Source organism: Nymphalis io, chromosome 14 (genome assembly GCF_905147045.1).
Source record: "Nymphalis io chromosome 14, ilAglIoxx1.1, whole genome shotgun sequence".
In the NCBI taxonomy this organism is placed as follows: Eukaryota; Metazoa; Arthropoda; class Insecta; order Lepidoptera; family Nymphalidae; genus Nymphalis; species Nymphalis io.
The window spans coordinates 9726427-9740204 of NC_065901.1; the positions used below are offsets into that span (position 1 = coordinate 9726427).

The window sequence follows — 13778 nt, forward strand, 5'->3', positions numbered from 1 at the left end:
ACGGTCGTTCATCTTCGCGCGTTGATTGCCAAAAAAATAAAGCGAACCAAAATGTTATTTTAAAACTGACCGATTTTAGCCGATCATGAGTAACCGCGAGATATATAATACCACAGATATTAAATGTTTTCGCATTAATTATTTTAAACGAATGCTATGAATACACAATTAATACATGTCCATATAAACTATAAAAAAATATAAAACCCTTTGATACTTTCTTGTAACGACAAGTTATATTATAATATGGTTACCAACGGGTAACCATATTATAATACATCTCATTTGTAAAGTAATTCTTATATCGGATTATTTATAACATAATAATTAATGTTTATCCAAATTAATGATACTATTAGTTTACTGGTAGTAGAGCTTTGTGCAAGCTCGTCTGGTAAGGTACTACCCCCATCAGATATTCTACCGCAAAACAGCAGTACTTGGCATTGTTGTGTTCCGGTTTGAAGGGTGAGTGAGCCAGTGTAATTACAGGCACAAGGGACATAACATCTTAGTTCCCAAGGTTGGTGGCGCATTGGTGATGTAAGCGATGATTAACATTTCTTACAATGCCAATGTCTATGGCCGTTGGTGACCACTTACCATCAGGTGACCCATATGCTCGCTCGCCTTCCTATTTTATAAAAAAAAATATTTTAAATATTATCAAAAGAACCGTCTACAATGTGAATAAAAAACCTTTTCTTGCAGTATCGACTTCATATCCATAACTATAACTGCAAAAGGGCTTATGTAAATATTAAGAAGCGAATTATAGCAGCAAAAACTCTATCAAGTCGTTACAATTATTTTTCTTACACATTTAATGTTTTAAAATATCGTTATACATTAGTTACCATAGATAGTAAATGAAATGAAAATGAATTATACTTTGTATGCATATATAACATAAGAAATTTAATAATTATTATGCTTTGAAACAGATTGGTTTAGGATCATTACTCATGGTAAGTCAGCATGAGAAGCTCATCAGTTATAAAAAGCTACGAAATATGAATGTTAATAATAAAAACATATATTTCTATTAAACGATTATTGTTTTTTAGATAAATATTAAAAATAATATTTTATTTTTATAATCCATGATTTTTGAGATAGGTACTAAATTTTTATATATCCTCATCATATATCAGTTTATTCCAAAAAATAATGTTACAGTAACAGCCTGTAAATGTCTCGCTGCTGGGCTAAAGGCCTTCTCTCTCCTTTTTGAGGGGAAGGTTTGGAGCTTATTCCACCACGCTGCTCCAATGCGAGTTGTATGTAGCTATAGAATACACATGTTGTAGAATTTCAGTGAAATTAGACACATACAGGTTTCTTCACGATGTTTTCCTTCACCGTATAGCACGACATAAATTATAATCACAAATTAAGCACATGATAATTCAGTGGTGCTTGCCCCGGTTTGAACCCACGACAATCGGTTAAGATTCACGCGTTCTTACCACTAGGCCATATTGGCATGTTCAAATGACTATTATTTTATAATAATGTCTATGTAACCGTAAATAAAATAAATAATCAATAATGAAAAATAGTATTTAAGTCAAATGTTTCTCAAATACCAAGTACTAGTTTATCACAATCATTAAACGTGAAACTCCTCCGCATTATCCACACCCATGCATAACAAACTAAGCGGAAACTAAGACAGCAGGATCCGCAGACCAAGGATGATAAATACAAGAAAGAGATATCGTATTCACTTAATAGCTTCACAGATAACTTCGCGCCGCGACTTCTTAGCTTGGTCGTGTCTTCGTTTCCTACAATACCAAACAATAGCGTGCGTATGAAATTTTATTTTTCACATGTTCGCGTACACATGTCTTTTTATAGAATAGGAAGGTGGACGAGCATATGGGCCACCTGATGGTAAGTGGTCACCAAACGCCCTTAGACATTGGCATTGTAAGAAATGTCAACCATCGCTTTCATCACCAATGCGCCACCAACCTTGGGAACTAAGATGTTATGTCCCTTGTGCCTGTAATTACACTGGCTCACTCACCCTTCAAACCGAAACACAACAATATCAAGTATTGCTGTTTTATTTTATTTTATATTTTTTATCTTCATAGACGTTGCTGGCGTGACCAAAATGCGATAAGCTTCATGGTGTAGATGGTAGTGTCTTGTGTGGCCCTTTGTAAATATAATAAGTTTGCGTGTCAAAAATCGATGTTGATGTTCCCACTCGCCCGTTTTCACGGTAAACTGTTTGCGAAAGAGTTTCAAGGTGAAACTTAACGTATATTTTATGAAATCACTTTAATATTAAACGTGAATACTGAAGAGCTTAGATTTCTAGACATTTTTAAATTTAATTTGTGGAGGCATACGTACCAAGGAACGTATATGGCAAGTAACCATTTCTCATAGACCCTAGAGTCGTACTCTGTGAGAGGGGAAAAAGGGTTAGAAAAAGCTCGCAAAACCCGTACGAATAATGCCATTCGTTTTGCAACCGAAACATCATCAGTTTGTGATAATAAGGAAAAAGACAATGTAACTGTGTTTGCGCACAAACATGTGTACTATAATATCTGCGCAACTAACTAGTCTCCATTGAGAATTGCCTGGAAGAGATCGCTATGTAGGGATAAGGTCACCGTAATTGTATGCTATTTTTATTTAGGCTGTATTAATATTTTGTATTTTTCTCTTTCTGGTGTACCATAAAGTATAAAGTAAAGTAAGAATTATTAGGACACCAAAAATTAATGTCTAATGTTGTCTAAAATATATTAATTCGTTAATCCATCTTCTATATATATAATACTATGTAGTCACTGACTCTCCGTGATAGTAAAACTGAATTTTTCCGTTCATATATGTCGTAGTTACCAAGGCATGGTTACAAAGACTCCACACGTGTCGGAAAGTCGTAAAGTTGGCAACGTAAATGGGAACCTTATAAGATGTTTACTGATCTCGGTTATAACTCTTACGTTTTACCTATAAAACTTGTGATTACAACATCGTTATGTATCAACTTTATTATATATAAAGAACTTAATTCAATTTTACGCAAAAATCTTATACTAATCAACTTATCACACAAAAGAGCACCATAAGTACGACTTTGTTACAACAAAAATTGCCGAGGTAATTATCTTAAGGTCATCGAGGTCTATAATAAATCATTTTAGAGTTATTCCCTATGAAAATATTGTCTATTAAAGCATATCTCGACCAAATTTAATATAATATTTATATTTGAACAAAGAAATTTATTATACATTTAGCAAAAGGTGCTGCCGCGCCAGCGTGGAAATCAGTTTGTGACAAAAATCCTTCAAAATCTACAATTGCAACGTACAGAATACCGATTTTGATGAAATAGTAACTTAACGATACCTTGGAATACACCTTATAGTTGTTTAGTTATTTGCATCTGTGGTTTGAGCCGCTTTGAATTGATTACCTCGGACAAACAGACAAACATTCAGACAAAAATATAAAAAAATATAAGTTTACTTTTGGTAACACGCAAGTATATATTAACTTAAAAAAGGGGCAGATATTTTAAAATCATATTTCAATTTTATTTTATTTCATCAAATACATTTCAATTTTATTTAGGTATTTGTATTGTAATTTTATAGATATCTCCTGATACATAATGATTTAATGATAGGACTTTTTGCAGTCTCGATTTTGTGTGAACTCAAAAGATAAAAGTTCCCTTGCTTGGGTGGGCATTCAAAAATAACAGATTGTTTTTCTTATAACTATGACAATGGAAAAATGTGCTAAAGCAACGTATTCATTCTAATTTCAACTATGTATGATGTAAATGAACGCTATTAATCAACTAGTAGTCACCTAAATGTTGTGGGTGGAGAATAGATGTTAGATATAATACATAACTATGTCTTTCCTAAGGCAGCTTCCACGGGGCTTTCTTCATACCAAATTTCATCGAATTCAGTTCCGAGGTTTATCCGTGAAACCGAAAGAGATACAAATTGACTTTCGTATTTATAATATAAGTATAGATACGTCATAATGTGTATGCAAATCAGAATAGGTGCACATAATAAGTATCAGCACTTGAGATGGGCGCATTGCCAATATTTATGAGTCTGCTCATCTGCATCCCTATTCTATAAACGGAACCCTACTTATGGATCTTCCATGTAACCTATATTACAACAACCTTTATTCCACCAAAACATTTAAAGTAATTCGTTTAATATTAAATATATAACACATATTAAACACGAGTAAGGGTTTTACATAAATATTTATATTTTGTGCCTAATTAACGAAAGGCTTACGTGATGTTATTGAACTGTAATTGCGACGAATAATGACTGTAAATTTTATGTGGATATTTTAATGAGTTTAATTCGTTTTACATAACAAACATGTAGTTAAATTATATTATAATACCACAATACGATATTAGCTTTATATTCAAAATTCACTGATTAGTACGTGTGCCAGTTTTGCGTCTGAATTTTATGTGTTCCACCTAACCAATTGAGCTGAACTTTTGCACACAATTTTGGTATCGGTCCCTGCTATTGTCGTGTTATCGGAGAGATCGAATCACGAAAGGTAAACGAAATAATAGAAATGCTTTTCACATAACTTCAATAAACTTAGAACGAATGTTGAATGAACCACGATAGAACCATTTTTTTCTTGATTTTGAAACTGCTGTTAGTCTTACTGACCTTTACAGCGTAAAGTAATTGAAATTTGGGCCTTGGCCTTCCAATGATGACGTCCATTCTAATCATAAGAGTACATGTATACTCAGTTACAAATAACGAGCCCTTCACGATTTAGAAACGTGAAATATTTAATAAGCACTATCCAGTGCCAGTATCATCCAGTAAGTACCGGGTTTGTAATATCCACAATTAAGCAATGATACAATAAATACTATTTTTTTTTGTTTTAGTAAATACATGGATCGAATTAAAGCTCATTTATAAACAGGTTTTCTAACTTTTTATTTCATTTACGTAACGTTTTTTAGTTTTACTTTATATCAATTAGGTGGTACTAATGTTGAATGTGAAGTCTATAAAAGGTCATAAGGTTATAGTTAAGAAGTTTATTTTGACCTCTAGCAACCTTCGGTAGACCAAATGAGCATATTGCTTCTCTAAGCTCAGGTAAGTAATTACAGTCCTAAAAGTTTATCTGATTTTATGTATATTTGTATATAGTCATTGAATTATGGAAATACAAATCTACCAAATTTAATGTCATATATCGATAATCCTCTAATTTCTAATATGGCTTGCGTACGGTGGCTACCATATTTTAATCGATGTCGATCACTGTTGATTTGCTTTCATGCATCTGTGTACTATATTATTTCGTAGTATTGTTATTTTTTAATTTTTAAGTTCCAGAAGACCACAGATGCGCCATACAAACTTTATAAGTGGCAGCTCGGCTAGGTGGCTGAAGTTGATAACTTATTCACTTAGACGCTCATACTTCTTGCTAACTTGAGTTTGTTACTGAGATTTTGTATTACAATATTTTGTTTTTATTTTTGTATGTATTATAATTTCTTAATTACAATAGCTTCTTGAAGACACAAGTGTTCTATATTCATCGGAAAAAATAAAATGCTATAAAAAAATATTGTTCCAATTTAAAACAGATTTTTGCGAATTAACGGTTTTCTCTGTTTTTGATTGATTCAAATAAGCTAACAATATTTGACAACTGTTATTGAGAAGGGATGACAAACACAATCAACTCATTTATCTATAAAATATTTCTGGGAAGTTGGAAATGATGGGGCCTCCCCTATCTTTGCGTATAATTCTCACAGACATTCATAGGGTATATCATAATACAATAATGCTTAAAACGAGTAAAACCGGTTAGAAGTGGTAAATCCAGAAACTGGAACAATGTTGTATCCTTGACACGGCTGGCCTGCTTCATATATAACACCTCCTTAGGGCTTAGACTAGAATGTAGAATTTGTAACAAGACACTGTCAATAAAACAAAGGTTATGAGAAAGGTAGTATGTATTTAAAACGAGACTTACTATTAATAAAAAAAAATTTTATTGACATAAGTTTTGTATTGAAAACATTGGCATATAAAAATCTGAATAACTAGTAAGAACAAATTTTAAGCTTAATAAAAAAAAAATTATAAGTAATAATTAATTACAAATATGTTAAATTTTGGTAATGTCATTATGTCATCATCATGTCGTCATGATCATCATGATTAATCAATTTATAATATTGAAATATTGAAAGCATGTATATTAGATACAAACAAGAACGCTATTGAATATATATAATTGAGAAACTAATAACTATATATAACTATATATAACTTATATATAACTTCCGTCTTCGTCTATTATTTTGATCTCCACGTGACCGCGACACGTAACGCTGTCTCTCTTTAAACTCTGTCATTTCACTCTCGGAATACAGTATTATATAATAATATTTTATAACATCGATTTGCGTCTGTTTAATGATTGCTGTTAAATATTATTAAGCACTTATATTCATTGTATTTGCATCATATACAATGTTATATAACTTAAAATTACAGCTGTCATGTTTTTAAATTCACACAAAGTCACACGTTTTAATATTAAAGTTTCATGACGCGTCTTTAAAGATGCCAGATGTATAATAATTTGAAACTGTAGTCGGAACACAAAACATAAACGACAATTAATATACTTGTATATGTGAAAGTTCGGCCGTGGGATATATAATATAATAGTAGGGTACACATGCTATGTAGTAGCACAATATCACGCTAATTCCAAGTGACTTTATTTCAGTTAGATTCTAATTAGTGGCATATAAAATAGCATTTGTGAATGAAAGGAATGCATGTGTAAAAGCATGCTATTTAATAGCACACTGCTCTATTATTTCGTTCTATTCGTGACATTAGTATGAGACAAAATCAATAACATGAAGAGTACGGCTTTTTAATGATTTAAGTCATATATTAAAACAATACAAATTCGAACTATTATCCTACCAGTTACAGTTGACTGATGTTTTATATATTATATTAACAAAATTAAAAAGCAACAGTTTAGTAGAAGTCCCTTGAAATCGTTAACAATGAGACTTTACAGCATAATAATAATTCCTTTCTGTTCATTATATTTTTTTTTTTTTTTATAGAATAGGAAGGCGGACGAGCATATGGGCCACCTGATGGTAAGTGGTCACCAACGCTCTTAGACATTGGCATTGTAAGAAATGTCAACCATCGCTTACATATCCAATGCGCCACCAACCTTGGGAACTAAGATTTTATGTCCCTTGTGCCTGTAATTACACTGGCTCACTCACCCTTCAAACCGGAACACAACAATATCAAGTATTGCTGTTTTGCGGTAGAATATCTGATGAGTGGGTGGTACCTACCCAGACGAGCTTGCACAAAGCCCTACCACCAGTGAAAAATTATATGAGGTAATACAAATGTTCTAAGGTAATTCTTACAAGTTGTTGCCCTATGAACTGTTACGCGGGTATACCTACTCAAAATAAACAGAGAATTCAGTGCCGTTGACTCCTACCGACAGGTTCAAAATCCTTACTACTATTATAGGCATATTAGAAACAAATATGTGTTTGAATAATTATTGTCAAAGTAATCAATAACAGTCACACATATGAGTATACATACCCAACACACGCACACACATACATATATAAATAAAAACAACGAACGTAATTGTTTTTTTCGTTGGTAATAAAATAATATTGTTCTCATTTATGTTTATTGGTAACTTTATTATGACATTTTATTTCACACTTATGTATTCCAATACATAAGTGAGTCTATTATAATATTACATAAGTAAATATTACAATACAGTTAAGTTAAGTCCTTTTTAAATTTATTATAAGGAATCCTAGGCGTTGTGCCGTCTGGTGGTAAGTGGTAGATGCCCAGAGAAGAGACAAATGCACAACGAGAGTATATAAACTACTCTTTACAACGTCAATACGCGCAATTTAAGCACCTAAGATTATCAATTGTACTAGTAATTACGCAGGCTCACACACCCTTCAAACCGTTACAGATATGGGGGTAGAATTCTTGAGCAGAATGTATTGTATGAAATATTTGTAAAATGTATGTAGTAGAAATAATGAATGTTCATAATAATTTGAATATTGATCTTTAAAGCAATATGAATTTACTGATTTATTAATTATTTTCAACAATATAAGCATTAATTGGTGATATAATAAAATAAAATTATAACAGAATGTGCTTAATATACATATTTATATAAGGCCTCACTTGGATGACAGATGTCAGCAAATATATAATAAATAGTATTACGTAAAAATCGTTACAATACGAAATTATATTAAGCAGTTCCAAGATTTAATAAAGTAATGCTATCAAAGCGCATTCGACCTTCGATTTTCTCTTGAAAAGCGTCGTCATGGCAATCGTCAATTCTCGAAGGCTTAGATATCATAACTTGAAAGAATTCTATACAATGCCTTTTAAGACGGTTTCAATAACTTTTCTACGTCTGCGCATTTCGCATTGAAGATTTAATTGAATTTAAAAATAACATTATTTCTACTCCGTCTTGTATAGCTGCTCCTCGCAGTTTTGTCCCCGTTGAACGATCCTGTGACTGAACTTACCCGTGTAGCTTGTAAGAAGATGATTTAACCTTTCCCAATGAATTGATTGTGGACTGGTAGATGCTGAGATAAACAAACAAACAAACAAACAAGCAAACTCTTTATAATTATAATATTAGTAGATAGATTTAAATGATTTTTACTGGCAAGCGTTGGACTTATTGTTATAAGTGACCCGTACCATATGTTACCACAAGCAGTCAGAAGTATTAACAGTTCTATTATTGTCATTACTCTGTTAACCATGGTCTATCTCCCTTACCTGTAATTACACTAATTCACGATTGAAACAGGAAGTTTAACGGTAGAATAAGTAATGAGCTGGAGGTAGGCAGGCAGGCTTTTACAAGGCTCTATAACCAGTATACAGTCATGCTTTTCATTATTTAAAATGTATGTTATTATTAGCTATCATTTTTGTTTTTTGTTTTTATAGAATAGGAAGGCGGACGAGCATATGGGACACCTGATGGTAACTGGTCACTAACGCCTTTTGTAAGAAATGTCAACCATCGCTTATAGCCAATGCGCCACCAACCTTGGGAACTAAGATTTTATGTCCCTTGTGTCTGTAATTACACTGGCTCACTCACCCTTCAAACCAGAACACAACAATACCAAGTACTGCTGTTTTGCGGTAGAATATCTGATGAGTGGGTGGTATCTACCCAGACGAGCTTGCACAAAACCCTACCACCAGTGAAAACCATTATAATGGTACTATTGTATACCATACGATTGTAATGGTACTTTTTTCTTCTCCATCATCACCATCATATATACCATTTGAGGTATACTAAACACAATTAATTAACTTGGCATTTAACAAAAAATACATTTCATCACATTTATCATTATCTTTAATTATTATTGAATTTTAAACGATTGAACAATTATAATCTGTGTATAGGTTTTAAATAAAAACGAATTCAATAATAAGTAAACCATTCGCTATTAAGAGCTTATTAAGTAATTTTTTTTTAGACACAATCAAACCATAAACATAATATTTCATGTCAATAATCAATGTGGATCGGGTATACAAATCGAAGTTAACAGTACCAAGGACAGCCGCACCTTTCCGCCTTGACCGATAGAATCAGGACGAGGTGCAGACTTGGCTTGGCTTGATACTTAACACTTTGTTTGTATTTAATATTGCTAATCGTAAGTTGCATCAACTCTGCAATATAAGCCTTATTATAAGCCTTATTACTACATATAAAACAAAGTCTCACCGCGTCTGTCTGAACGCGATAATCTTAAAAATGACCGAACATATTTTCATATGGTTTTTACCAATTAACGGACTGATTCATACTGTTCAGGTGTATATTTGATTAAGATTTTGTGTAAACTGAATGAAATATGATTGTTAGTGATATCGGAAACAATCACGCCGACTAGGAACTTTACTTGCGTGCGCCGCGTAAACCAATAGAGTATATATTTATTTCGAAACAAACGTTAAATATTGCCTGTGAAGCCAGACCGAGTAACTGGTATAATATTATTGAAAAGTATTAAAGGCTTCTTTATATTTTATTAGAAATAATAACATTTTATAACACTGATAATATTACTCATTTATCTCAGAAGCATAATAAAATTATGCTGATGTACAATGTAAAGGGGCTGGCAACACTGGAAAGATCAGCATTAAATTTCACTAAGCAGCTCATATACCGTAGCCTATTTGTCTACATTCTAAAGATAAATAGTGTACCTACAAACATATCATATAAAATACACACAAACAGATTAATGTTACAGTAATTCTTCAAACATGAACATCAAGCAAGTCATCTTACAACGTTATTGCTTCTACGAGATGAAACAACGAAATTGTATAAGTTAGTATGTCTTTACATTACAGATTTAAATTGCTCACTTCAATTTTATGTTACTTTGAAAGAAATCCACTCTCGTTTTTTGTCGCATTTTATTATCGTAACCAGAGACAATTTTCTAGCAAATATTTCCAGAGGCTCTTAAACTGAAAGACCGTACAAGCGGAAAATAAGATGAAATTGAATCCACGTTCCCTTTGATGTAAATTAAGATTAAGCTTTTATATCGGTAAATATAATCTATTTGAATTTTATATTCAAATATCATCAATAGACAACGCACATAATACGATTCGATTTTTATATATGTGTATAAAGTTATGTTTGTTTGTATCGTACGGTTTCCTAAATAATTCATAGTTGTAGTTAAAACTATGCTCGTATTTGAGAACAAACATCTTATGTATAGAAGATGGTCAGTCTTCATAATAAATTTAAAATGCTAATTGTGTCGCTTTTAAAAGTCTATCTATAGACGTAATTTTATCTTTCAAATGTAAAACGGATGAATGAGAATTGAAAACAAAACTTTAATTGCCGCAATTTGCCTACAATTTGAAATAATGACTAAACTTTACAATGCGATATAAAAGAGACATACATTTTTCATGTACTCAATTTTATTATTATTATGGTTAAAAATAGTAAAAAATAAATGTGTTGCTTTTAAATTGAAATTAGAAAATTAAACATCTAAACACATTTTTTATAAAGTTTGAAATGTGACACTAACAAACCACTAATAATAAACTAATATATACGCATTGAAAATAACTTTAACTTAGTACATATTCTATGTACATTTTCAATATTTACACGGATTAAACAAGGAAAACATGTAATTATGACTTATTCTCTAATAGGATATTATGTTGTACGTGAGTAAATATATATAGCTTATTATAAACGAATAAGTAAAGATAAACAAACCATAGATTTACATATTCTATGAGATTTTCTAATACTTCTGCCATATTATGCCCAGCAGATCTTGATTAATACATCTTGAATTATAATACAACACTATTCCCTGTAACTACATACATACTCTTTAATTTTGCTTAAAAATTTCCGATAACAACTATGTCGAAATTCTGTCATTTTCATGAATCATAATTATTATCAAATATTATTAAAGATTTCGACCAATGATATCACGTCAATTTAATGTCAAAGTTACAAACTCCTCCTGCGATTGGACTAGGTTAAACACAATTATTGTTTACTCTATGCGTTAAACCATTGTTCAAACTTTTTAAAGTTTTTATTGTCGATCAGGTATTGCTTTGGGGAGATTATGTCCTAACCGATTTAGACCACTGTGACATTCACAGCTGCTAGTACTTTATGATCTACAGCATGTAGCATGTCCGGTTCTAACAAACACTAGTCACGTCAAGGGGACATCTTTATTAGTTGTCAAATACACAGCATTAACACGAGTCACGTTAATTAATTGTCATTAGTCAAGAGCGGTAATTAAACACGTGACTTAGCAATTGTTACATGCAATGACCACGGCACTAACAAATCCACTAACGAGGACAAATTAAAAAAAAAAAAACTCACATGTATAATATGTATATGTAATAATTTTATTCTTAATCACAACAAACTGACATTGAGTAATAGCAGTTTGACTATTCTCGGGAAATGTTTTCCTTGCATGTAACATAGCGTTTCCTTTCACGCTCATGTTTTATTCAAATCCTTTTAGCGCTGACATTGCAACTATAATAAGAAGACCAGTTATAATAACTGATTCTACACACTCCATTGACTTAGAGGGTCGTATTATTATGAGCCGAGATGGCCCAGTCGATGGACACGTGGTTCGTAAACGAAACGATAATGACTAACTGCTTCACTTATAAACGTTGCTTAGCGACTGTTAAACAGTGATTTCGCTCTTTCTGTCATTATTGATTTGACATTAGTAAGAAGAAGACACGGCATTGTTTTAACTTAAAATCATTTATATAATAAAAAAATAATAATTTGTATTTAAATAAATGTTTTTTTAAATTAAATATGTTATTTGCAGTATTAAAAAAAAAAACAAATCTTTACACAAAAATAAAACAAGATAATAACAACAATAAATACTTGACATTTATTTTATTGTTATTACCTGGTAAAAATAAAAAATAAAAAAATAAAAAGAAATAAAAACTTACAAGTGGCTACCATGAAGAAAACTTAAAAAAAAGTCGTGGCAAAAAACTGTCCTGCTCCTGAAAATAAAAAAAATAATAATGAAAATAAAGTAAAAAAAATTACTGGTTTTTGAAAGTTACTAAGTACAAGTATCTTATTTTTAACAGAATTTCCTTCAAATTATAAATTGAAGAAAATTTATCGATTTACGTCATTGATTTCAAAAGATAATGAAAGCAAGGGAATAAAAATTTATAATAAAAAGAATACTTTATTATTTATGAATTTTAAAATAAAATAAAAAATACACACATATTATACATATAAATACACAGGTATATATATACCGTTGGTAATAATACACCTACTCGTTATTAATCAAAAGACAATAAGAACGAAGGACTTAAATGTAACGCAAATAATAATCACTGTAAATTTATAATAGGTTTTATTAACATCAAATTAAGTTACATTAAGGCATACAGATTTGCAATAAATCTGTAATTTTTGCCATGCTATGTGCCAAATATATATGTATATGGCGGCGAATATTACATAGTTGTACAATCTTTGTCTCAATCAGCCTTTCATAAATATAATGAAAAAAATTATATTGTTTTTGCATGTATTACTTTGCGATTTTTTTGTAATAGAACATTAATATATTCGTTTCTTTTTGGAGAAAACTAAAATTATTAAGTTTTATTTGTATTCTTTTATTTTATTTCCAATATAAGCTTTGTATAATTTATGTAAACTTTTTTTAAACACAACAAAACTGAAACGTTAAACCGCAGTACTTGGTATTGTTGTGTTCCGGTTTGAAGGGTGAGTGAGCCAATGTAATTACAGGCACAAGGGACATAACATCTTAGTTCCCAAGGTTGGTGGCGCATTGGTGATGTAAGCGATGGTTAACATTTCTTACATGCCAATATCTATGGGCGTTGGTGACCACTAACCATCAGGTGGCCCATATGCTCGTCAGCCTTCCTAATCTATATAAAAAAAACCGTTATATGTATAAATAATTTGAATATTGTTACTATATTTTTTAGTTAATTTTAACTTAACAAGAAAATATTAGGATTATATCTTAAAGT

At 31.2% G+C, this 13778-nt stretch overlaps 1 protein-coding gene across 2 annotated transcripts in view; it reads right to left on the reverse strand.

Annotated features, from left to right (window-relative positions):
- LOC126773300 (tumor necrosis factor alpha-induced protein 8-like protein) overlaps positions 1-13778 on the reverse strand; it is a 59300-nt gene that overhangs the window by 20979 nt on the left and 24543 nt on the right. Inside the window, exon 2 of one of the 2 annotated variants that reach the window (XM_050494130.1) lies at positions 12696-12752. The exons of the other annotated variant lie outside the window; for it this stretch is intronic. Coding sequence (XP_050350087.1) covers positions 12696-12708 — 13 coding nt within the window. The 5' untranslated portion in view covers positions 12709-12752. The remainder of the gene's footprint in view (positions 1-12695; positions 12753-13778) is intronic. 2 annotated transcript variants of the gene reach the window in all.